The 23,941-nt window shown below is 37.9% G+C and overlaps 1 protein-coding gene across 4 annotated transcripts in view; it reads left to right on the top strand.

Moving 5' to 3' along the window:
- Positions 1 to 23,941, top strand: part of LOC128698622 (methylthioribose-1-phosphate isomerase) — a 72,822-nt gene that overhangs the window by 22,326 nt on the left and 26,555 nt on the right. For all 4 annotated transcript variants that reach the window (XR_011394518.1, XR_011394519.1, XM_070104013.1 and 1 more), the window contains exons 4-5: positions 2,998 to 3,206; positions 8,728 to 8,884. Coding sequence is in view for 2 of the 4 variants with exons in the window: in XM_070104013.1 (XP_069960114.1) it covers positions 2,998 to 3,206; positions 8,728 to 8,884 (366 nt within the window). In the remaining 2 variants the exon portion in view is untranslated. The remainder of the gene's footprint in view (positions 1 to 2,997; positions 3,207 to 8,727; positions 8,885 to 23,941) is intronic.

Genomic DNA, 23,941 nt, shown 5'->3' with positions numbered 1-23,941 from the left:
AGACTTGAGAGAGTGAGTGTGCACGGTATAAGAAAACTTCCTGCTCCACATGGTGCTTCATGGGAACAACTAACCTCTGATGTTGTATTTGGATTAAAAATATAACTGAGGCTTTTCTTGGGTAGTTTTCATGGTTTAATTGGTTGTTTCTTGGAGCTAATTTATAGACAATAATTGAGATAATTTTAATTGGTCTCAGACTAGAATTTTTTTTTTTTTTCAACAAGTCGGCCGTCTCCCACTGAGGCAGGTTGACCCAAAGAGAAAGAAAATCCCCAAAAAGAAAATACTTTCATCATCATTCAACACTTTCACCTCACTCACACATAATCACTGTTTTTGCAGAGGTGCCCAGAATACAACAGCTTATTTATTTATTTATTTATTAACAATTTGAGCATACATACAGAGGTACAAAAAAAATACAGATAAGAGCAGCATGCCAAAGCCACTTATACTATGCATAGCATTTCGGGCTGGCTTAAAATTAACTAAGCAATGATGAAATCAGTGATAATACATTATTGTAAACAGATAACTATAAAGCACAAATGAGTATTACAAAGACAGGTCATATGGTTGCATGCATTGTTGTACATTCAGTCGTATGGAGTATTCTGTTAGGTAGTGTATTTAAAAAATAATAAAGTTAGATTGGGTTTTAGGTTTAACATTTATGTGATATAATTGTGAGAAACATTTAAGATATACAATTTATAAGGTTCAGTTATTCAGTATTTATTTGGTTTTGGGTGAGTAAGTGATCTTTGAGTAGAGACTTGAATTTACAAACAGGTAGTGTTTCTTTTATATTTACAGGTAATGAATTCCAGATTTTAGGGCCTTTTATGTGCATTGAGTTTTTGCATAGTGTGAGATGGACACGAGGAACATCAAAGAGTGATCTGTGCCTTGTGTTATGGTCATGTGTTCTGTTGAGGTTGGCAAGGAGATGTTTGAGGGGAGGGTTAATATCAGAGTTAAGTGTTCTATGTATGTAATAGGTGCAGTAATAAGTATGGATGTTTTGTATGGTGAGTAGGTTTAGTGTATTGAATATTGGTGGAGTGTGCTGCCTGTAGTGAGAATTTGTTATTCTAACTGCAGCCTTTTGTTGGGTAATTAGTGGTCTGAGATGGTTAATTGTTGTTGAGCCCCATGCACAAATTCCATAGGTGAGATAGGGGTAAATAAGAGAGTGATATAGGGCCAGGAGGGCTGACTGTGGAACATAGTACCGTATCTTCGATAGTATGCCTACAGTCTTGGAAATTTTCTTAGAAATTTGTTGTATATGTGTATGAAATTTGAGTCTATTATCAAGGTGGATTCCTAAGAAGTATATATGTATATATAAGTATAGAAGTATATATGTATAAAAATACACAATATATCTCTCCAAACTGAAATAATCCTCAAAGTAGTGAAAATATTTGATTTTTAGCAGTTTTCCTGTGGAAGGGTATGGTAGGTTTTTACAAGGTCTGCTTCAATTATTAGGACGGTCTCAACCATGACCAATCATTCTTGGTTATATTTTGTTTGAAAAATAGGGTAAAACTTAAATTTTTTGTGTGATGATTGATTCAAAATGGAGAGTAAGTGTTATATAGGAGAGGCCTGGGGATATGCATAATGAACAGAGTATAAATAACAAAAAGGCACAATACCGTGACTGGAACGATACACAAATAACCCGCACATAAAAGACAGAAGCTTACGACGACGTTTCGGTCCGACTTGGACCATTGACTTTGTCAATGGTCCAAGTCGGACCGAAACGTCGTCGTAAGCTTCTGTCTTTTATGTGCGGGTTATTTGTGTATAGTGAACAGAGTATAGGTTACTTTAGGGGCAGAAATGCCTACAATGTATATTTTGGATTTTCTTTTTGAAGTTCTGATCACTGAATGTGTGGTGTCTTATGCTCAGTCATGAGAATGGACATAACTAGCAAAATAGTTAGGACTGGGTCAAACTGGTATTGGCTTAAAAGTGGATACAGTGGGAAAAATCGCTAATGCATAAGTTGCACCCAGATCATCAACTTTATGCCTACGTAATTTTGAAGGTTTAGGATTTTTTGTGTCATTACATTTAGAAAAAATTCTTTACCATTTCTGAAGATAAAATTGTTTTTTTTTCCTTAACCCTTAAATGGTCCAAACGTATATATACGTTTTTTCAACATTTGAAAGTATGTAAAAAATGTAGATCTTCTTTCTTGTTTTACATTTAAAAATGTGCAAAAAAAACTTTTATCTACATTTTTTTTTTTATTTTTGAAAATGTGTAAAAAAACGTAATCTACTTTTGGAGCACTACGGATTTGAACGTCGATTTGTTTGGACCGTTTAAAGGTTAAAAAAAAAAAATAGCGACATTGAGTGCTTTTTATTATGAAGGAGGGGTGTTAATGTTGCAGTTTAAAAACTGTAGTGTAAAGCACCCTTCTGGCAAGACAGTGATGGAGTGAATGATGGTGAAAGTTTTTCTTTTTCGGGCCACCCTGCCTTGGTGGGAATCGGCCAGTGTGATAAAAAAAAAAAAAAAAAAAAAAACAGTGGCAAGATGAATTTCTGGGATCACTACAGTAAGAAGGTTTAAATCCCAGCATCCCTTTTTTCTTTTGACTTTAGTGTGGAAATTTACCCTTTTACAAAAATTTCTGTTGACTTTGAAGTGTATGACTTGGAACAAATTTTGGGTGTGGCTTGGGCTGCTGCTGTATTGATCATGCAGTAGTATAGTAATTAGGTAAAGCAAAACCTTTTGACCAAAAAATATAACTAGCAGAGAATATCTTTTTATTTTGGCCTCAAAGATGCTTCATTAAATAGATATAGATTATTTCAAATTGTTAAGTTAATTAAATGTCAGTAATGAATGAAGTGTATTAATAATGATGTTAACAACTTTCACTGTTAAGTGTGCTGAATAAGCAGATAGTTCTAGTGATTGGTAAATGGTACAAGTTAACCAACTTATTTGTTGCAGCCCAGGCTTACTGTACAGAGACTCGTCCATACAACCAAGGTGCTCGTCTCACTGCCTATGAGTTGGTCTTTGAGAAGATGCCAGCAACTCTGATCTGTGACAGCATGGCTGCAGCATTAATGAACTGCCGCAAAATTGATGCTGTTCTTGTGGGAGCTGACAGAGTCATTAGAAATGGTGACACAGCAAACAAGATAGGCACATATCAGGTAGGCAATGTCTGTACTAGGGGCCAAAATATTGATTGTGATCTACTAGTAGATTCCCTCTTCCTAAAGTCTGGCAACTCCAGGGATGGCGAAAACAGCACTTGCCATCTACCGGTCGATCCTGTTCCTTTAGTGTATGGCCACACCTGCTCTATATCATACTCATTGTACATATACCCAAAATATAATAATATTAATCTATATCAGGATGATAATTGAGAAGAATGGAAGTTGTGGAGAAGTTTGAGGTAATCAGTCCCTCAGCATTGAGTCAATGTGCTCAGTCCATCAGTCATTTTACATATAGCACTGTATAGTATATTCAAATGTTGAATAAAGTGAGGTAAAAACTACAACAGTTACTAAAAATTTAGCAGAATGAGAGAGAGCCCAGTAAGACTAGTGAAGTAAGTACATTACTGGGAAATATTTTTTCATAAAACCCATTAAAACTATCATCTTATCATGTGACTGTGAAGAAAAATTCTATTAAACGATTTGTATTCTGGTTATATTGCTGTATTTTGTCTTAACACAGATTGATAGGTAAATTTTTCAAATGTTACTTACATTCAGTATAGAGTTTTCTGTGTTTCTCAATACTGTTAGTCATCTCGAGGGGCTCGGACATGCAAGCAGGCATGTGTGAGCATATTTGATAGGAGTGAATGGAGATGAATGGTTTTTGGACTTGAAGAGATGTTGGAGTGTGAGCAGGTTAATATTTTGTGAGGCCTGGTCTTAGACCGGGCTACAGGATGATTGTTCTCATAACCATTACCAGATGATTTATGATACGTAATATTGAGCCAGTGAATACAAGTTTGCCAGCTTCTCTCATGTATACATTCATACTCTTGGCAGACTTGATAAATGTTTACTAACAGGTTACATTGTATGTGGCAGACTTTATAAATGTTTGCTAACAGGTTACATTGTATATGGCAGACTTTATAAATGTTTACTAACAGGTTACATTGTATGTGGCAGACTTTATAAATGTTTGCTAACAGGTTACATTGTATATGGCAGACTTTATAAATGTTTACTAACAGGTTACATTGTATATGGCAGACTTTATAAATGTTTACTAACAAGTTACATTGTATGTGGCAGACTTTATAAATGTTTACTAACAGGTTACATTGTATATGGCAGACTTTATAAATGTTTACTAACAGGTTACATTGTATGTGGCAGATTTTATAAATGTTTACTAATAGGTCATGTATTACCCTACCTATTATAATGACAATGCACTGGAACATAATGAAATATTTAATTTTTTTACTAGATTAGGGGCAATGGTGATATTGATTAGATTATTAGATTAAAATTTACAAAATTGCGGGACACCAGTTAGCTAACCTCCATTCTGGAAAAACTGATGGAATTAATAATTCCCATGGCTATTCAAAGCCAACTTGAAAGATGTAAATTGACTAATGAATCTCAGCAGTTTTGCAAAAGGGAGTTCCTGCCTTACAAATTTACGAACTTTTTCACTAGGTATTTGAGGAGGCAGATCATGGTAATGAATATGATGCTTATATGAACTTCAGTGAAGCTTTTGATAAGAGTTCCACACCAGAGATTGTTGAGGAAAGTAGAGGCACATGGAATAAGAGGGGAAATTTTTTCCTGGATAGAGGCATGGTTGATGGATCGGCAACAAAGAGTTTGCATAAATGGGGAGAAATCAGAGTGGGGACGTGTCACAAGCAGTGTTCCACAGAGATCAGTATTTGGCCTTTTGTTGTTCACAATATACATAAACGATATAGATGAGAGAATGAAGACAGGAGGGCCCCACATATACAGGAGGGCCCCACATATACAGGAGGGCCCCACATATACAGGAGGCCCCCACATATACAGCACTCTATTTTTGGCATTCCACATTTTTGTTGGCTCTCAGTTTAGCCAGTATTCATTTTGTTTGGGGCTTTTACCACTTTTCTGCTATTTTCGTACAACAGTTGTGTGTGTGTGTGTGTGTGTGTGCATGTGTCTGTGTGTGTACACAAAGACTGAACTTACCTGTGTGAGTATGTACAAGAAAAGAGTAAGTGAAGTAAAATAGAGACTAAGAATGCCAAGAAACTGTTGTAGAATATACAGATAACCCGTACATAGGAGAAAGAAACTTAAGACGATGTTTTGGTCTGACTTGGACTAGTGGTCTCAGCTGGACCGAAACTTCGTCATATGTGGGTTATTTGTGTGTGTGCGGGTTATTTGTGTATTGTTCCAGTCATGGTATTGTGCCTTTTTGTTCTTTCTACTGCAGAAGACTGTGTATGGATAACCCTGTTGTGTTAATAATAGGTTAACCCAGGCTTGTTGCTGTTGGGATACTTCACTTCCCAAGTACCTGTTTACTGCTAGGTGACCAGGGCAGCAGGTGTAACACTGACTTAAGAGAGTGAGAAAGTGAGAGAGTGAGAGTGTGTGTGTGTGAGTGTGTGAGAGAGTGAGAATGTGAGAGAGTGAGAATGTGAGAGAGAGTGTGAGAGAGAGTGAGAGAGAGAGTGAGTGTGAGAGTGAGTGTGAGAGAGAGTGTGAGAGAGAGTGAGTGTGAGAGAGAGTGAGTGTGAGAGAGAGTGAGAGTGTGAGAGAGAGTGAGAGTGTGAGAGAGAGTGAGAGTGTGAGAGAGAGTGAGAGTGTGAGAGAGAGTGAGAGTGTGAGAGAGAGTGAGAGTGTGAGAGAGAGTGAGAGTGTGAGAGAGAGTGAGTGTGAGAGAGAGTGTGAGAGTGAGAGTGTCAGAGAGAGTGTGAGAGAGTGTGTGAGAGAGTGAGAGAGAGTGTGTGTGTGTGTGTGTGTGTGTGTGTGTGTGTGTGTGTGAGAGAGAGAGAGAGAGAGAAGTCGAGTCGAGTCAAGTCGAGTCGAGTCTGGAACATGTTCATTCAGCATAATGATATCAATGATATAAAGTCAGTTGATCAAATGAAAATTCTGGCCCACAGATGGCTCCAACTTCATCCTGTTCCCTACTTGTATGTTTCATAACAATAAAAAGACTTTCAAATGAACTGATGTAGGTAACAGCTCTTAGCTTGTCAACAAAGTTAGGAACCCATACCCTAACCTTGTTAAAAAAAAAAATGAGAGAGAGAGACAGAGACAGACTGACTGACTGTGTGTTTGTCTATGTCTGTTGGTCTGGACTGGACTGGACTGTCTTTTATAAACCATGAAAGTCATTTATTCTCCCTAAATAAAATACCAAGTATCTTACTATATTATTAATGTTAATTAACCAGGCTTTATTTCCCAGATGGTATGGTAATTCCTTTAAATTATTCATGCTGATGAGAGGCTCTTGATCCAAGGAATTGAAGCTACCCTCCCCTTATACTGAACCTCATTGCTATACCTTCCATTCCCCAGGCACTGTACTCACCTAATTGTGGTTGCAGGGGCTGAGTCATAGCTCCTGGCCCCACCTCTTACTGGTCACTACTAGGTTCACTCTCCCTACTCCATGAGCTTTATTACACAGTAGACTGTCATTTAACATGGTAGTTACGTTCCTGAAAACGTCGTGTTAGGTAAAACTGTGTTATATGAACTGAAGAACTTGTGGGAAAAATAGGGTTACATTCCTAGGAGCCCCAAAAAAGCCAAACAACTTTTTTTTAGACCAGCAGATCTTACAAAAATAAAAGTTAATATATAATTTTAGTTCATTGTCATGATATATCACTACTTAACCCCTTGACTGTCGCAACCCCAAATCCTGAGGTGTTTCCTGGTAGCGCAAAATTTCCAAAAAAGAAAAAAAAATTTTTTCTTATGAAATGATAGAGAATCTTTTCCTGATTATAATGACACCAAAAGAACGAAATCTGATGGAATTACACTCTTGCAAAGTTAGCAACCTCGGCGATATTTATGAATCGGCGATTTCGTCCACTTTGAGCCCTAGTTTTGGCTAATTCCATTGTTCCAGTCGACCAAACTCATAGCTATTTCTTTAGAATTTCATTTTTTCTATCGATTGAGTACAAGAAACTGCCCATTTACCGATTTCAACTACCTAATAACATGGGCAGAAATTTGCAATTTGGCCAATTTCATGAAAATTAAAAAATATGACAATTTCAAAATAGGGTCCAGAATGAACAATGCAGACATTCCTGGCTCTAAAATAACATTTTCTTTGTTTATCAGCCACGTCTCCAGGCCCCTCTGATATTACTCTTGCTTTCTATTTTGAATTTTTATTCAAACAAAAAATAGATTTACTGTTATGCAGACTACTGCAATATTGTAATAATTGTATAAATAACATCAACCCATTCATGACTGCATATTAAAATGGTTACTTGGACATTTATTGGACAATGACATCATTTGTTTACTTTTGAACATCGGCAAAAATCAAGCATTTCCCCTAATTTGGGCTCCATTTCAAGGTTCTTTTCATAGTAAAACCAATCAAAATCACCTCCATTCCTATAATATGTTTTCCATTCTATCAAATGAGACCAAGAAAATAGAATGCAACCATAAATACTATACGGAAATAGACCACAAAGTCTGCATTTTAATTAAAAAAACGGTTGGAGTTTTTTTTTTCTCATGCACTGCGTGCTGCAGGATTTTTTTGATATGGTGCACACTGATCACACAGACCCATTCTCTCACATGTGGGCCTATCAGCTTTCTCCTGCTTGATTTGAGGCTGCTAGAATTTATGAGTATATATACGTCAAAAACGGTGGCTCCTAAGACGTATATATACGACCAAAGCAGTCAAAGGGTTAAGACTACAAATGCAATAGAAATAATAGTATTTCTTACCTTAAATTGTGGGTGCTGGTGTTTGTGGATGATTGTGAAGAGAGTGGATATGGATGGTGTGGCCCTACTGGGCTGAGGTGGATGGTTGTTGGTTGTCAGCAGAAGAGGATGGTAGAGGTTCTGGTACTAAAGTCAATGGTTGTATTGGAGTGTGTATAAATTCTGTAGTGGATCTCTGGGCTCTTTTACCCTGCAGTACATTGTACAGCTGATGGTAAGGCATCATCAGCTGGTCTAGACCCTGTTTCCAAGCACTGCTTCTTGATTTGTCGGGGTCCTCTTCAGTGAAAAAGTCTAACTTTACCAGTAATATGGAACTGCTCACATAACTGCTGCAATGTTAACTGTTTTTCTTCAGGTTCTTCTTCATCTTCTGTTATGTGGCTCCCTTGTATCTGTGCATCGACCTCTGCCATCATTTCCTCTGGACTCCTGTCTTCATCATCATCATCATCATCTTCTAAGAGCTCATTCATATCTTCAAAAATATCACCTGGTGATCTCCTTGCCAGCTGAACAATTTCCTGAACCTGACTCTCTAGCCTACTGGGTGCCATGATTGCTTGGAAGATTTAAGATATGGCAATTAAAATATGTATCTAAACAAACACAGCGAGCTCCTAGCATGTCACTTTGCAGTTTAGTGCTTCCCCACCAGTATAATAATGATAGCCATACTCTTTAAATGTCTTATTGTTGTTTCTTATTCTTCTAGCTAGCAGTCACTGCCAAGTGTCATAAAGTTCCTTTTTACGTGTGTGCACCCACCACATCCATTGACCTGAACCTGGGTGAAGGCAAGGACATTCCCATCGAAGAACGACCCTGTGAGGAAATGACAGACATTGCTGGAATTCGTATTGCTTCTCCAGGTGAGCTTCACCTCGCTTTTCTTGTCTGAACATTATGATACTTTATAAAGGTTAAATATATATTAATAGGTAATAGGTTGGTAGACAGCAACCGGCCAGGGAGGTACTACCGTCCTGCCAAGTGAGTGTAAAACGAAAGCTTGTAATTGTTTTACATGATGGTAGGATTAGTAGGTTGGTAGACAGCAACCGCCCTGGGAGGTACTACCATCCTGCCAAATGAATGTAAAACGAAAGCCTGTAATTGTTTTACATGATGGTAGGATTGCTGGTGTCTTTTTTTCTGTCTCATAAACATGCAAGATTTCAGGTACGTCTTGCTACTTCTGCTTACACTTAGGTCACACTACACATGTACAAGCATATATATACACACACCCCTCTGGGTTTTCTGCTGTTTTCTTTCTAGTTCTTGTTTATTTCCTCTTATCTCCATGGGGAAGTGGAACAGAATTCTTCCTCCGCAAGCCATGCGTGTTGTAAGAGGCGACTAAAATGCCGGGAGCAAGGGGCTAGTAATCCCTTCTCCTGTATAAATTACTAAATTTAAAAAGAGAAACTTTTGTTTTTCTTTTTGGGCCACCCTGCCTCGGTGGGATACGGCCGGTTTGTTGAAAGAAGAAGATGGTAGGATTGCTGGTGTCCATTTTTCTCTCATAAACATGCAAGGTTTCAGGTACGTCTTGTTACTTCTACTTACACTTAGGTCACACTACACATACATGTACAAGCATATATATACACACCCCTCTGGGTTTTCTTCTATTTTCTTACTGGTTCTTGTTCTTGTTTATTTTCTCTTACCTCCATGGGAAAGTGGAACAGAATTCTTCCTCCGTAAGCCATGCGTGTTGTAGGAGGCGACTAAAATGCCGGGAGCAAGGGGCTAGTAACCTCTTCTCCTGTATATATTACTAAATTTAAAAGGAGAAACTTTTGTTTTTCCTTTTGGGCCACCCCGCCTCGGTTGGATACGGATGGTGTGTTGAAAGAAAGAAAGAAGAAATATATGTTATTTATTGTTGTTGGTGTCTTTTATTTTCTTAACCCTGTTGGTCTCAGTCTTGTTATATAACAGCTTTGAAGCCAGTGTTGGTCCTGTAGTGGAATGCTCACTCATATAAGCTGCAAGAAGGAAATTTGGGCCTAGATATGAGAGAATGGGCCTATGCAGTATTTGTGCACCATATAAAAAAATCTTGCAGCACACAGTGCATATCAAGAAAAAAAAAAGGTGACAGTATTTTTGGTTTGTGGTGTATTATCATTAGTTTTTATGGTATTCTCAGTATTTTCATATGGTTTATGGTTGTATTCTTGGTTTCTTGGTCTCATTTGATAGAATAGAAGATAACTAGTCTACCTAGTTGGGTTATTGAGGCTAGTACTTTGGGTAGTTTCAAATTTAGGTTGGATAAATACATGAGTGAGAGGGGTTGGGTTTGAGTGGGACTTGCATATGAGTGGATAGAGTTATCAGAGCTTATTTCTTGGGTGGCAATGAAAATTGGGTTGGGCAAATGTTTTGTTAGTGGGATGGATTGTAAAGGACCTGCCTAGTATGGGCCAACAGGCCTGCTGCAGTGTTCCTCCTTTCTTATGTTCTTATTACAGAAACAGAGATAATTTTGATTGGTTTCCGTACTGAAAGTAGCTTGAAATTGAGCTCAAAGTAGCGGAAATTTATGATTTTCGCGGATATTCCTGAGTACACAAATAATGTCACTTGTCCAATACATGTCCAGCTTGCCAGTCCAGTACACATTTAGGAATGTACTGACATTATTATTACAATAATAATTATTATTACAATAATGCATGGCCGACTCACCCACCAACCCAGGCGACTCCACAACAACAACAACAACACCAACTGTGACTGACTCCCTCTCTACCTCTACTGCCTTCATAGGATTTAACCCAGCTGATATGCTCCCAAGTATGATTAATGATCCTGACACACTAAAGCACTACATCACTACCCTAACGGCGGATAACTTGAATCTTCGTGCTGAAAATATGTCTCTCCGTGCAACAATAACAAAGCATGAATCTAAGTTACTTCACCTTGAGAACAAGATCAACAACCTTGAAGAACAGCACACATCAACTGGCATGACTGATTTTGGCAAGACCTTCCAATCAGTCATAGCCAGTCACACAGATCAAATAACTTCCCTAAACACGAAGATTGATAATGCCGTCAAGGACTGGAAAACAAACATGGATACCCAATTGAACAATTATTTTGCTAACCAAGATGACAAAGCAGAGCAAGACAAGTTATCTGATGCAGTAGTAATTAGCACTCCACTCTTTCCCAGCAAACTAAACCATTCCAACTGCAAAGATACAACTCTCCAGATCATACGTGACCATCTACATGTTAATGTACCAGTGTCGGAAATAAAAGAATCGCGGTTACTAGGGAACCAAAGTACAAAAAGTGTTATGCTCAGATTTCACACACAAGACAGGAAAAAAGATCTAATAATTTCATCTATCAAAGTAAAAAAAGATATATACATAAATGAGTCTCACAAAAAACGACAGAATCTCCTGTACAGAGTGAGAAAACTGAAACGTGAGAATAATGATAAAATTCACCAGTGCTTTGTACGTGATGGGCAAATTCTAGTAAGAAAAACAAATGTAGGCCGTGTGTACTACATTACAAATGAAAATGAACTAGCAAGCTTCCTTCATGATGCAAACATTACAGAGTCTGACTGATATTAGTGACCAAATCCTTACTACATTAGTGTATGTTATTAAACTAATCCCTGTACTATCACCTCCTAGATAGTATTTACTACCTCATTATCCCAGGTGTCCCACACAGTTCTTTGTGTGACCCAGTTTGTGTTATCTTCCCAGATTCCGAATTCACAATTTATTTTTTGTTAATAGGATACTTATTCTTTAATAATATCTGTATTACTTTTTTTTTCTTTCCTACTTAAGCACTGTTAAAATTCTCTTATGATCATACCTAATTTTCCCTTTTCTCCCAAACTACAAATAACAAACTAGTGTATGTTCTTACTCCACTACTGTGCAATACCTTGAACCATCTCTCACTAGCTAGTATCAACTACCTCAAATAATATTCCTATAGTGATATTAATTGCTCAAACTTTATGTTATTAGGCAATTCCTACTCTCAGATTATTTTCATATCTTAGTGACTATATTGTGTGTGCAATTAGTGTATATTTCAATTACATTATTGTTCAAGGCCCAAAACTATCTTTTGCTGCTATTACCAACTACCTCATATTAGTTTTTACTTTTTATAGTACAATAAATTGCTCAACTTATTATATATAACAAATCAGATCTTACTCCCAGATCAATATACTATATCAATTTAGTTACTATCAGTAAATTTAACTTTGTTTACCATTATAGATTTAGTCCCTTATATATCCTTTATTTTAGCTTATATAACAACCTTAGTTTTCTCACAATTGTTAAAATAATCAAGGTGCTATTCTCAGGTGCTAAAGTGTAATAAGTTCACTATTTTTAATATTTATTTGTTTATAGAGGGGCAACTGATATATCGGATCATTATTTAGTTGTAGCTACAGTTAGAGTAAGAGGTAGATGGGAAAAGAGGAAGGTGGCAACAACAAGTAAGAGGGAAGTGAAAGTGTATTAGCTCATTTATCTGCCAATTTAATTATGGGGAATCAAATTCAAAATGGGAATTGACACAGTTACTTTTTGCTGATGATACTGTGCTTATATTTTCTTTCTTTTTTTTTGTTCACCACAGCTTTAATTTTTTTAGTCCACAATTTTATAATTGTCTCCTTATATAACCCTGCCTTGGTTTAGCTTTACATAACCTTAGTTCATATATTCACAATTGTTAAAATAATCAAGGTGCTATTCTCAGGTGCTAAAGTATAATAAGTTCAATATTTTGCCATTATATTCCCAAGCTCCTTTATTTGATTACCACTTTATTTATTCACCACAACTTACATTAGTCCCTTTTATATTGTCTCCTTTATTTTAACTTTAAAGAACTACTTTAGTTCATATATTTACATTTGTTAAAATAACTCAGGTGCTATTTTTTAGCTTTAGAATATTTACTTTGTCTTATACTTAATTCTAACTATAGATTCACTATAAATCTTATTACAAGCATTGATCCTGATACCAACCTCTTATTGAATGACTTAAATGAATCAAACAGTAACTGTAATTACTACACAGCAGAACAATCAAAGGCACTTCTCAGAGCCAACAACAACATAACTGTCTTTAACTACAATATCAGATCTTTAAGTAAACATTACGATGACCTTATAGCATTACTAAATTCCTTGCATGCCAATATGTCCATCATTACACTAACTGAAACCTGGCTAAAGCCTGATACTACAGATGTCTATGCCATTCCTGGTTACACAGCCATACACAACTGTAGGCCAGATCAACAAGGGGGTGGCACAGCTATATACTACTCAGACCAACTAGAATGTATCACTAATACTTGCACAAGGGATGAACATGGGGAATATATAATAGCTAAATTCAAACCCAAATGCCTACAAAAATCTCTCACAGTGATAAACATCTACAGAGTACCACGGTCAAACATTAGCCGTTTTAGTGACAACCTAGGAAGTATGATAACTGATGCACGCATGAACAAAGATCACTTACTACTCTCAGGTGACTTCAATATAAATCTCCTGCAAGACCAGGACCCACATGTTACTGAATTAACAAACACTATGAGTAACTGCATGTTGCTACCAGCAGTAACAAAACCTACAAGAGTTACAGAGACTAGTGTTTCCCTACTTGACCACATCTGGACCAACACCATATCCCCTTTAAAATCAGGCATAATCACAGATAATACCACAGATCACTACCCTACTTTCCTCATCACAAACCTTGGCAAAGTACCCCAAGACACATCTAAAGTCACCTTCAGACTTCACAGTGAGGCAGCCATTAATAACTTCACAACAGCAGTAACAAACATTGACTGGCACACTGAGCTAGAAATCTATACAGATACTGACGAATGTATTAATAATTTTCTAAAAAAGACCCCATACCTTTATAACAAGCACTGCCCCCAAAAAACTGAACAGATGACAGCTAAGAGACTGAACAGTCCCTGGCTAACACCCAGCATCCTCAAATCCATAAATACAAAGCACCTATAAGAAAAACAGCACAGAATGAGTCACATAACCAGAGACCAAACAAAACGTTACTAGTCAATCCTAACCAGCCTGATAAGAAGGGCTCAAAAACTGTATTATGAGAACAGATTATCCAACTTACCAGGTGATATAAAAAAGACCTGGAAAACCCTATCAGAAATTCTAGGAACAAAATATCATGAAATAGTGAAATTGAATTGACAAAACCAGATGAACCCCAACTCCCACCAACTGAAACAGCAAACAGACTCAATAATTTCTTCTCCACTATAGGAAAAAACCTTGCCAATAAAATCCCAAGCTCAGATACCCCACCCAATGACTACCTCACTGGCAACTACCCGAACACACTGTTCCTAGCTCCGACTAACCCAACAGAAGTCTCCCTTATTATCAACACACAAAAAAACAAGACAGGAGATTTAAATACCTTACCACCCTTTATATACAAAAAAGCGTCACAATTCTATCGCCAATCATTGCAACACTAACAAATCCATAGAATCCTCTACCTTCCCTACAGTTCTCAAAATAGCAAGGGTCACCCCGATCCATAAAGGAGGAGACCAAACAGACTTGAATAACTATAGGCCAATATCCAACTTACTCCTCTCTAAAATCTTCGAAAAATTAATTCATAAGCGAATCTATTCCTACCTCATCTCCCACAACATACTCAACCCCTGTTAATTTGGGTTCAGGCATAATAAAAATACTAATGAGGCTATTATACACATGCTAGAACACATATACACTGCAAAAGAGAAAAAAGAAGTCCCACTGGGTATCTTCATAGACGTAAAGCTTTTGATACAGTTGACCATGACTTGCTCCATATAAAATTGTCGCACTATGGTATAAGAGGGCACTCCCTCAACTACCTAAAGTCTTACCTCAGCAACAGAAGCCAATATGTGTACACAAATGGGGCAAACTCTTCAGCACAGCCAATTACAGTTGGTGTCCCACAGGGAAGTGTCCTAGGCCCTCTTCTCTTTCTCATATACATAAATGACCTACCAAATGCATCGCAACTACTCAAACCCACACTATTTGCAGATGACACTACATACGTCCTCTCTCACCCGAGCCCAGTCACGCTAGCCAATACTGTAAATACTGAATTACAGAAAATATCTACCTGGGTGAGTAGTAACAAACTTACTCTAAACATTGACAAAACCTTCATTCAGTTTGGTAACAGAGCTACAGACGTTCCTCTTAACATAATGATAAACAGATCACCTATCACAAAACTCACAGAGGGAAAATTCTTAGGAATCCACCTTGATAATAAACTCAAATTTCAAACACATATACAACAAATTTCCAAAAAAATTTCCAAGACCGTAGGCATACTATCGAAGATACGGTACTATGTTCCACAGTCAGCCCTCCTGGCCCTATATCACTCACTTATTTACCCCTATCTCACCTATGGAATTTGTGCATGGGGCTCAACAACATTAAACCATCTCAGACCATTAATTACCCAACAAAAGGCTGCAGTCAGAATGATAACAAATTCCACTACAGGCAGCACACTTCACCAATATTCAAAACTCTAAACCTACTCACCATACAAAACATCCATACTTATTACTGTACCTACTACATATATAGAACACTTAACTCTGATATAAACCCTCCCCTCAAATGTCTCCTTACCAACCTCAACAGAACACATGACCATAATACAAGGCACAGATCACTCTTTGATGTTCCTCGTGTCCATCTCACGCTATGCAAAAACTCAATGCACATAAAAGGCCCTAAAATCTGGAATTCATTACCTGTGAATATAAAAGAAACACTGTTTATAAATTCAAGTCTCTTCTCAAAAATCACTTACTCACCCACAACTAAATAAATACTGAATAATTGTATCTCATAAATGTCTAACCTATGACCCAATCAAACTTTATTTTTTAATTACCTTACCTAACAGAATACTCCATTATACTGAATGCTCAGCAACACAGTAAATGACCATATGACCTGTCTTTGTAATACTCATTTGTGCTAAATTGTTATCTGTTTACAATAGTTTTTACCACTGAATATATCATTGCTTAGTTAATCTTTAGTTAATTTTAAGCCTGCCCATAATGCTCTGCATACAAGGGGCTTTGGCATGTTGCACTGTAATAACTGTATTCCTTTGTACTTCACTGTATCATGTTCAAATTAATAAATAAATAAATTAAATAAATAAAGAGTAAATTATTATTTTTTTTGTGAATAAAAATTCAAGATGGAAAGCAAGAGTAATATAAGAGGGGCCTGGAAACATGGCTAATGAACAGAGGAAATGTTTTTTTAGTGACAAGAATGTCTATATTTTTTATTCTGGACCCTATTTTTAAACTGGCTATTTTTTAATTTTGTGTGAAGTTGGCCAAATTACCAATTTCTGATCATTTGATTAGGTAGTCAAAATAGGTAAATGGGCAGTTTCATGTTAATCGATAGAATAGAAGGAATGCTAGCAAAATAGCTATGAATTTGGTGGACTGGAGGAATTGAATTGGCCTAAGATAGGACTCAAAGTGGGCGAAATCGCTGGTATGTAAATATCGCCAAGACTGCTAATGTTGCAAAAATGTAATTCCACGAGTTTTCCATCAAATTTTGTACTTTTTGCTCCATTACCTTTGGAAAAAGATTCTCTATCATTTCATAAGATAAAGTAATTTTTTTTTAAACTTCTTCAACCCTGAGAGCAAGTTTGAGATCAGGGGTTTCGACTCTGAAAGGGTTAATCTTGAAATTAATTAGGTGTCTCCATCAGTTGGGACTCCAGACTTTTTCCCGTTAGCTGGACTTGAGTCCTGGAGGTGTAGAGTATGGTGCCAGCACTCTGAAGGAGGGTTGGGATGTTTAGAGGGTCATCTAAACTGTGATGTCAGTGCTTTTGTGGCAAGACAGTAATTGCACGAGTGACAGTGAAATTGTTTTTTCTCTATTGGGTCATCTTACCTCGGTGGGAGATGGCCAAAGTGCTATAAAAATTATATAGCATGGACAGATGAATTTGTAGAGAGCATCTAAGGAATAACTCTTCTGACTGACTTCAAACTTAAAATGCTTATACAGCACATATAGTCATAATGTTTAGCTTGTTTTTGTAATTATGCAGCATATACATCTATTAGTAATCTTGGTATACAAATATTTTAATTTCAGAAGAGGTGGGAGACCTTTGTTTCCAGGTAACTGCATAAAAATTAATTGGCAAATAATTAGATAAATCAAGCCATTTTAAAAATGCCTTAATTTGCTATTACAAAATTGCAAAAGATTTTTTTTTTTTTTTCAACAAGTCGGTCGTCTCCCACTGAGGCAGGGTGACCCAAAAAAGAAAGAAAATCCCCAAAAAGAAAATACTTACATCATCATTCAACACTTTCACCACGCTCACACATTATCACTGCTTTTGCAGAGGTGCTCAGAATACAACAGTTTAGAAGCATATACATATAAAGATACACAACATATCCCTCCAAACTGCCAATATCCTAAACCCTTCCTTTAAAGTGCCGGCATTGTACTTTCCATTTCCAGGACTCAAGTCCGACTATATGAAAATAACAAAAGATGCAAGACAAAAATAAATATCTAACTCAACAAGGAGAACAATAGGCCCCAGCTGTAAACTTAAAAGAAAAACACCGCAGAAAGCATGCTAAAGAGTTCTTCACAAACGCTGGTGGTGGAACGATGAAAAAAGTATTTAAAGAGAAGGTACAGTAGGACTCTGGTGGCCTGGTGGTTAACGCTCTCGCTTCACACGGCGAGGGCCTGGGTTCGATTCCCAGCCAGAGTAGAAACATTGGACGTGTTTCTTTCCACCTGTTGTCTATGTTCCCCATCAGTAAAATGGGTACCTGGGTGTTAGTCGACTGGTGTGGGTCGCATCCTGGGACACTGACCTAAGGAGGCCTGGTCACAGACCGGGCCGCGGGGGCGTTGACCCCCGGAACTCTCTCCAGATAAACTCTCTCCAGTAGCAAGTGAAACGACCATGGCAAATAAATTTTTAATGATTACAGCCTCCTATTACTTAATGGTGGAGTTCTGTTCCTAAGACCACGTCGGTAAATGAATCACAAACGTGCTCTCGGTGTCAAAAAATATTAAAAAAAAAAAACAAATTTTTTTTCTTACCAAAATCTTAAGAATATTTTTCTGAGTGGTTTTAACCCTTTCAGGGTCTGTCCCGTAGATCTATGGCTTTGAAGCCAGAGTCCAAGCCGTAGATCTACACTATGAGCTCAGCTCACTCAGACACTGTGAGCCTAGATATGAGAGAATACATCTATGTTGTAAGTGTGCACTACATAAAACAAATACTGCAGCACACAGTGCATAATGAGAGGAAAAAACTGAGGCTGTAATTTTGGATTAAAACATTGACTCTGCACTGTCTTTTCATATGTTTTTTATACACCTACCATCCGACTTACGACCTGCTCGACTTACGACCACTCGACTTACGACCGTGTTTTTTATGCCAAATTTCTGGGAAATAAACAACTATTTGTGTTGTACACAGTGTTTATCCTAAACCTTACAGTATAAAATACAGTGCAGTGGAACCTCAAATATCGGACTTTCTTTGGTCCAGAAGGCTGTTCGAGTGCCTTTACCGAATTAATTTATTCCCATCAGGAATAATGTAAATTAGATTAATCCATTTCAGACCCTCAAAAATGCACTTACAGAAGCACTTACAAAAATACACTTAAATAATTGGTTGTGTTGGGAGCAGTTCGATTTTTGAGGTTCCACTGTACTAACAACATAAAAAGTAAAGTAAAACATGAAATACTAAAATAAAACAATAAAATAAAGTCATTACAAAAATGTTTTGTTGATATTCAGTAGTAAAGTTCGACTTACGACCATTTTGACTTACGACCAGTTTCTCGGAACCGAACTCGGTCGTAAGTCGGATGGTAGGTGTAGTTGTATTTGTGATTTCTTGGTCTTATTCGATAGAATGGAAGGTATATTACATAAATAGAGATTATTTTAATTGGTTTTAGTGCTGAAAATGGCTTGAAGCTGAGCTCAAAGTAGCAGAAATGTTAAATTTTTGTCAATGTTCAAGAGCAAACATATGACGCCACACGTCTAATACATGACAGTTGGTGGGTCTAATGTACGTTCACAAATGTGGTGATATTATTTATACAAGTATTACAATATTGCATAACAGTAAATCTTCCATTTTGTGGAGTGAGTAATAATTCATTGTGTGAATAAAAAATCAAAATGGAATTCATTTGTAAAGCCTGAAAACTTAACTAATGAACAGAGGAAATGTTAGTTTAGTGCCAGGAATGTCTGCATTGTTTATTCTGGATCTTATTTTGAAACTGGAATATTTTGAACTTGGTGTTAAATTGGCCAATTTCCAATCACTTTATTGGGTAGTTGAAACAGTTGACTGGGTGATTTCTTGTGCTCAATTGATAAAATAGAAATAATACTAGTAAAATAGCTAAGAATTTGGTCGAGTGGAATAATGTAATTGGCTAAAATGGGAGCCAAAGTCGGCAAAATCGCCGATGCGTAAATATCGCTGACGCATCAAAATTCGCAAGAGTGTAATTTCATCAAATTTTGTACTTTTTGTTTTATTACCTTCAGAAAAAGATTCTCTACATTTCATAAGAAAAAATAAAAAAAAATATTTTTTGAAAATTCTTGGACCCTGGCTGTCACTTTGAGATTTGGCCTCTGGACCCTGAAAGGGTTAAAACAAAAAAATATTCAATCAGTAGTTACCAAGATATAGAGGTGTGAATTTGACAGAAAGTGAACCACTTACGGCAACATCGGCGATTACCACTCGCTCGGTAATATTATTTTTATGTACTTTTATTCTACTTTTTTTTTTATTTTTTAATATTTTATTTTTTCAAGTAACTTTTGTGGCCTGTGAGACCAATATAATGCATAATGTATATAAATCCACTTGTATGGAACACAATAACTGTACAAACATTGTTTTCATTATATTGTTTACAACGCCTATTTACACAAACCGATGCTGCCTTTCTCGTCCACACCATCCCCACCACCCACACTGTTTTCCCCATCACCCACACCATCTTCCCCACCACCCATGCTGGAAATAAGATACTTGGCTCTTTGGGTTAGCCTAGGTTCTCTGCACATGTATGATAATCTATGTAACTTCATGTATACCTGAATAAGCTTACACACTGTCTTCCCAACCACCCACATCATCTTCCCCACCACCCAAGCTGCCTTCCCCACCACCCAAATCCCTTCCCCACCACCCAAGCTGCCTTTCCCAGCACCCAAGCTGTCTTCCCAACCACTCAAGCTGTCTTCCCCACCACCCAAGCTGCCTCCCATTTTCACTATCTGTATCTGGTATCCTGGGCATTGCTTTCAGTCACAAACTTCTCAAAACCATGAAATTCATCTTCACTGACACTTCCATCTGTGTTAAAACCATCACTTGGGAAGAGAAGAGTCCCAAATTTGCTGAGGAATCAGATATTTCTTATCGCTAGGCATGGTGAACAAGGACTACTGAAATGGTGTTCTCACAATGCAGTGCGGGTGCCCTGATTTTTTTTTTATACTGTGCACACTGACCACGCAGTCCCATTCTCTCACATGTAGGTCTACCAGCTTTCTCCTGCTAGATTTGAAGCCGCTAGAATTTTGGCGTATTAACATGGCACCAACACTGGCTCGTAAGCCATACCTATACGGCACCGACAGTGAAAAGGGTTAAATGTTTTTACAGTAGTGTACTGTATATTGTAATAAACAGAATAAGAGGAAATCAGCTCTAATATATATTACTTAGGTAAGCATACTGGTCAGAGACCCCGTCATAAGTCTGAGTCGTTGGTAAATGAGTACGTCACTAAGTGAGAGAGGCTGTATTCTGAAGACAGAACTCCATAAGTATATTTCTGGTCCTATAGCTACTAGTAGCTACAGGACATACTGTTGCAAAAAGCATACAGATATGCATGTTGCTAAATTTGACTTGAGAAAGAAAATGAAAAAAAATATATATAGAAATGATTATAAGAAAATATAATGATGTAAGTGTATTTCAAAAAAAAAATGATGAGGAATATTACAAGGGACAGTTTTACTTTTTTTATTTTTATTATCACACTGGCCGATTCCCACCAAGGCAGGGTGGCCCGAAAAAGAAAAACTTTCACCATCATTCACTCCATCACTGTCTTGCCAGAAGGGTGCCTTACACTACAGTTTTTAAACTGCAACATTAGCACCCCTCCTTCAAAGTGCAGGCACTGTACTTCCCATCTCCAGGACTCAAGTCCGGCCTGCCGGTTTCCCTGAATCTCTTCATAAATGTTACTTTGCTCACACTCCAACAGCACGTCAAGTATTAAAAACCATTTGTCTCCATTCACTCCTATCAAACACACTCAAGCATGCCTGCTGGAAGTCCAAGCCCCTTGCACACACAACCTCCTTTACCCCCTCCCTCCAACCTTTCCTAGGCCTACCCCTACCCCACCTTCCTTCGACTACAGACTGATAACGCTCTTGAAGTCATTCTGTTTCGCTTCATTCTCTCTACATGTCCAAACCACCTCAACAACCCTTCCTCAGCCCTCTGGACAACAGTTTTGGTAATCCCGCACCTCCTCCTAACTTCCAAACTATGAATTCTCTGCATTATATTCACACCACACATTGTCCTCAGACATGACATCTCCACTGCCTCCAGCCTTCTCCTCGCTGCAACATTCATCACTCATGCCTCACACCCATATAAGAGCGTTGGTAAAACTATACTCTCATACATTCCCCTCTTTGCCTCCAAGGACAAAGTTCTTTGTCTCCACAGACTCCTAAGTGCACCGCTCACCCTTTTCCCCTCATCAATTCTATGATTCACCTCATCTTTCATAAACCCATCCGCTGACACGTCCACTCCCAAATATCTGAATACATTCACCTCCTCCATACTCTCTCCCTCCAATCTGATATCGAATCTTTCATCACCTAATCTTTTTGTTATCCTCATAACCTTACTCTTTCCTGAATTCACTTTTAAATTTCTTCTTTTGCATACCCTACCAAATTCATCCACCAACCTCTGCAACTTCTGCTCAGAATCTCCCAAGAGCACAGTGTCATCAGCAAAGAGCAACTGTGACAACTCCCACTTTGTGTGATTCTTTATCTTTTAACTCCAGGCCTCTTGCCAAGACCCTTGCATTTACTTTTCTTACAACCCCATCTATAAATATATTAAACAACCATGGTGACATCACACATCCTTTTCTAAGGCCTACTTTTACTGGGAAATAATCTCCCTCTTTCCTACATACTCTAACTTGAGCCTCACTATCCTCGTAAAAACTCTTCACTGCTTTCAGTAATCTACCTCCTACACCATACACCTGCAACATCTGCCACATTGCCCCCCTATCCACCCTGTCATACGCCTTTTCCAAATCCATAAATGCCACAAAAACCTCTTTAGCCTTATCTAAATACTATTCACTTACGTGTTTCACTGTAAACACCTGGTCCACACACCCCCTACCTTTCCTAAAGCCTCCTTGTTCATCTGCTATCCTATTCTCCATCTTACTCTTAATTTTTTCAATAATAACTCTACCATACACTTTACCAGGTATACTCAACAGACTTCTTTCTTCTTTCAACACACCGGCTGTATCCCACCGAGGCGGGGTGGCCCAAAAGGAAAAACGAAAGTTTCTCCTTTGACATTTAGTAATATATACAGGAGAAGAGGTTACTAGCCCCTTGCTCCCGGCATTTTAGTCGCCTGTTACAACACGCATGGCTTACGGAGGAAGAATTCTGTTCCACTTCCCCATGGAGAACTCAACAGACTTATTCCCCTATAATTTTTGCACTCTCTTTTGTCCCCTTTGCCTTTATACAAAGGAACAGTTATAAATAATAATGCAAACTTTTCTGCAATATATATGAAAATGCAATTAGTTTTACTGTATTCCTGAAATAGTAAAAGATAAAAATAATGGTTTAATGGAAAGTACCGAAGAGTCGTGACCAAGGTAGACAAGACTTGGGACCAGCATACCAAGTGTTCCAACTCGGACTTACTCAGACTTAGCCTGGTGGTTAACGCTCTCGCTTCACACGGCGAGGGCCTGGGTTCGATTCCCAGCCAGAGTAGAAACATTGGACGTGTTTCTTTCCACCTGTTGTCTACGTTCCCCATCAGTAAAATGGGTACCTGGGTGTTAGTCGACTGGTGTGAGTCGCATCCTGGGACACTGACCTAAGGAGGCCTGGTCACAGACCGGGCCGCGGGGGCGTTGACCCCCGGAACTCTCTCCAGGTCTCTCTCTCCAGGTAAGTCAAAACTTAATATACAGTAAGTACCAAAAGGCACAGTAATGTGACTGGAACAATACACAAACACTCACATAGGAGAATCAAACTTATGACAATGTTTTGGTCTGACTTGTACCATTATCTATTGTTATTGGTGATTATTTGTGTATTAATTTACAGTATAAATGGAAGGATGGAGGAAGAAAGAATCTGAGAAAGAAGTACCAGTAGAAGACAAGAACAAGTCAGAATCAAATCTTTTATTCAGAATTTTAAAAAGGTGAAGTGTGAAGAGCATAGGCAATGGGGTCGAAGAGGTATGGGGTAGGTTCAAAATGTAGTGTTAGAGTGTTCAGCAGAAGTTTGTGGTTACAGGAAAGTGGGTGTGGAAGGGAAGAGGAGCGATTGGTGGAATGATGATGTAAAGAGAGTAGTAAGGGAGGCCTGGTGGTTAACGCTCTCGCTTCACACGGTGAGGGCCTGGGTTCGATTC

The sequence above is a fragment of the Cherax quadricarinatus genome, chromosome 88, assembly GCF_038502225.1.
Source record: "Cherax quadricarinatus isolate ZL_2023a chromosome 88, ASM3850222v1, whole genome shotgun sequence".
Classification (NCBI taxonomy): domain Eukaryota; kingdom Metazoa; phylum Arthropoda; class Malacostraca; order Decapoda; family Parastacidae; genus Cherax; species Cherax quadricarinatus.
The sequence above is the reverse complement of the archived record's forward strand: the minus strand, read 5'-3'. Positions and strand labels throughout refer to the sequence as shown.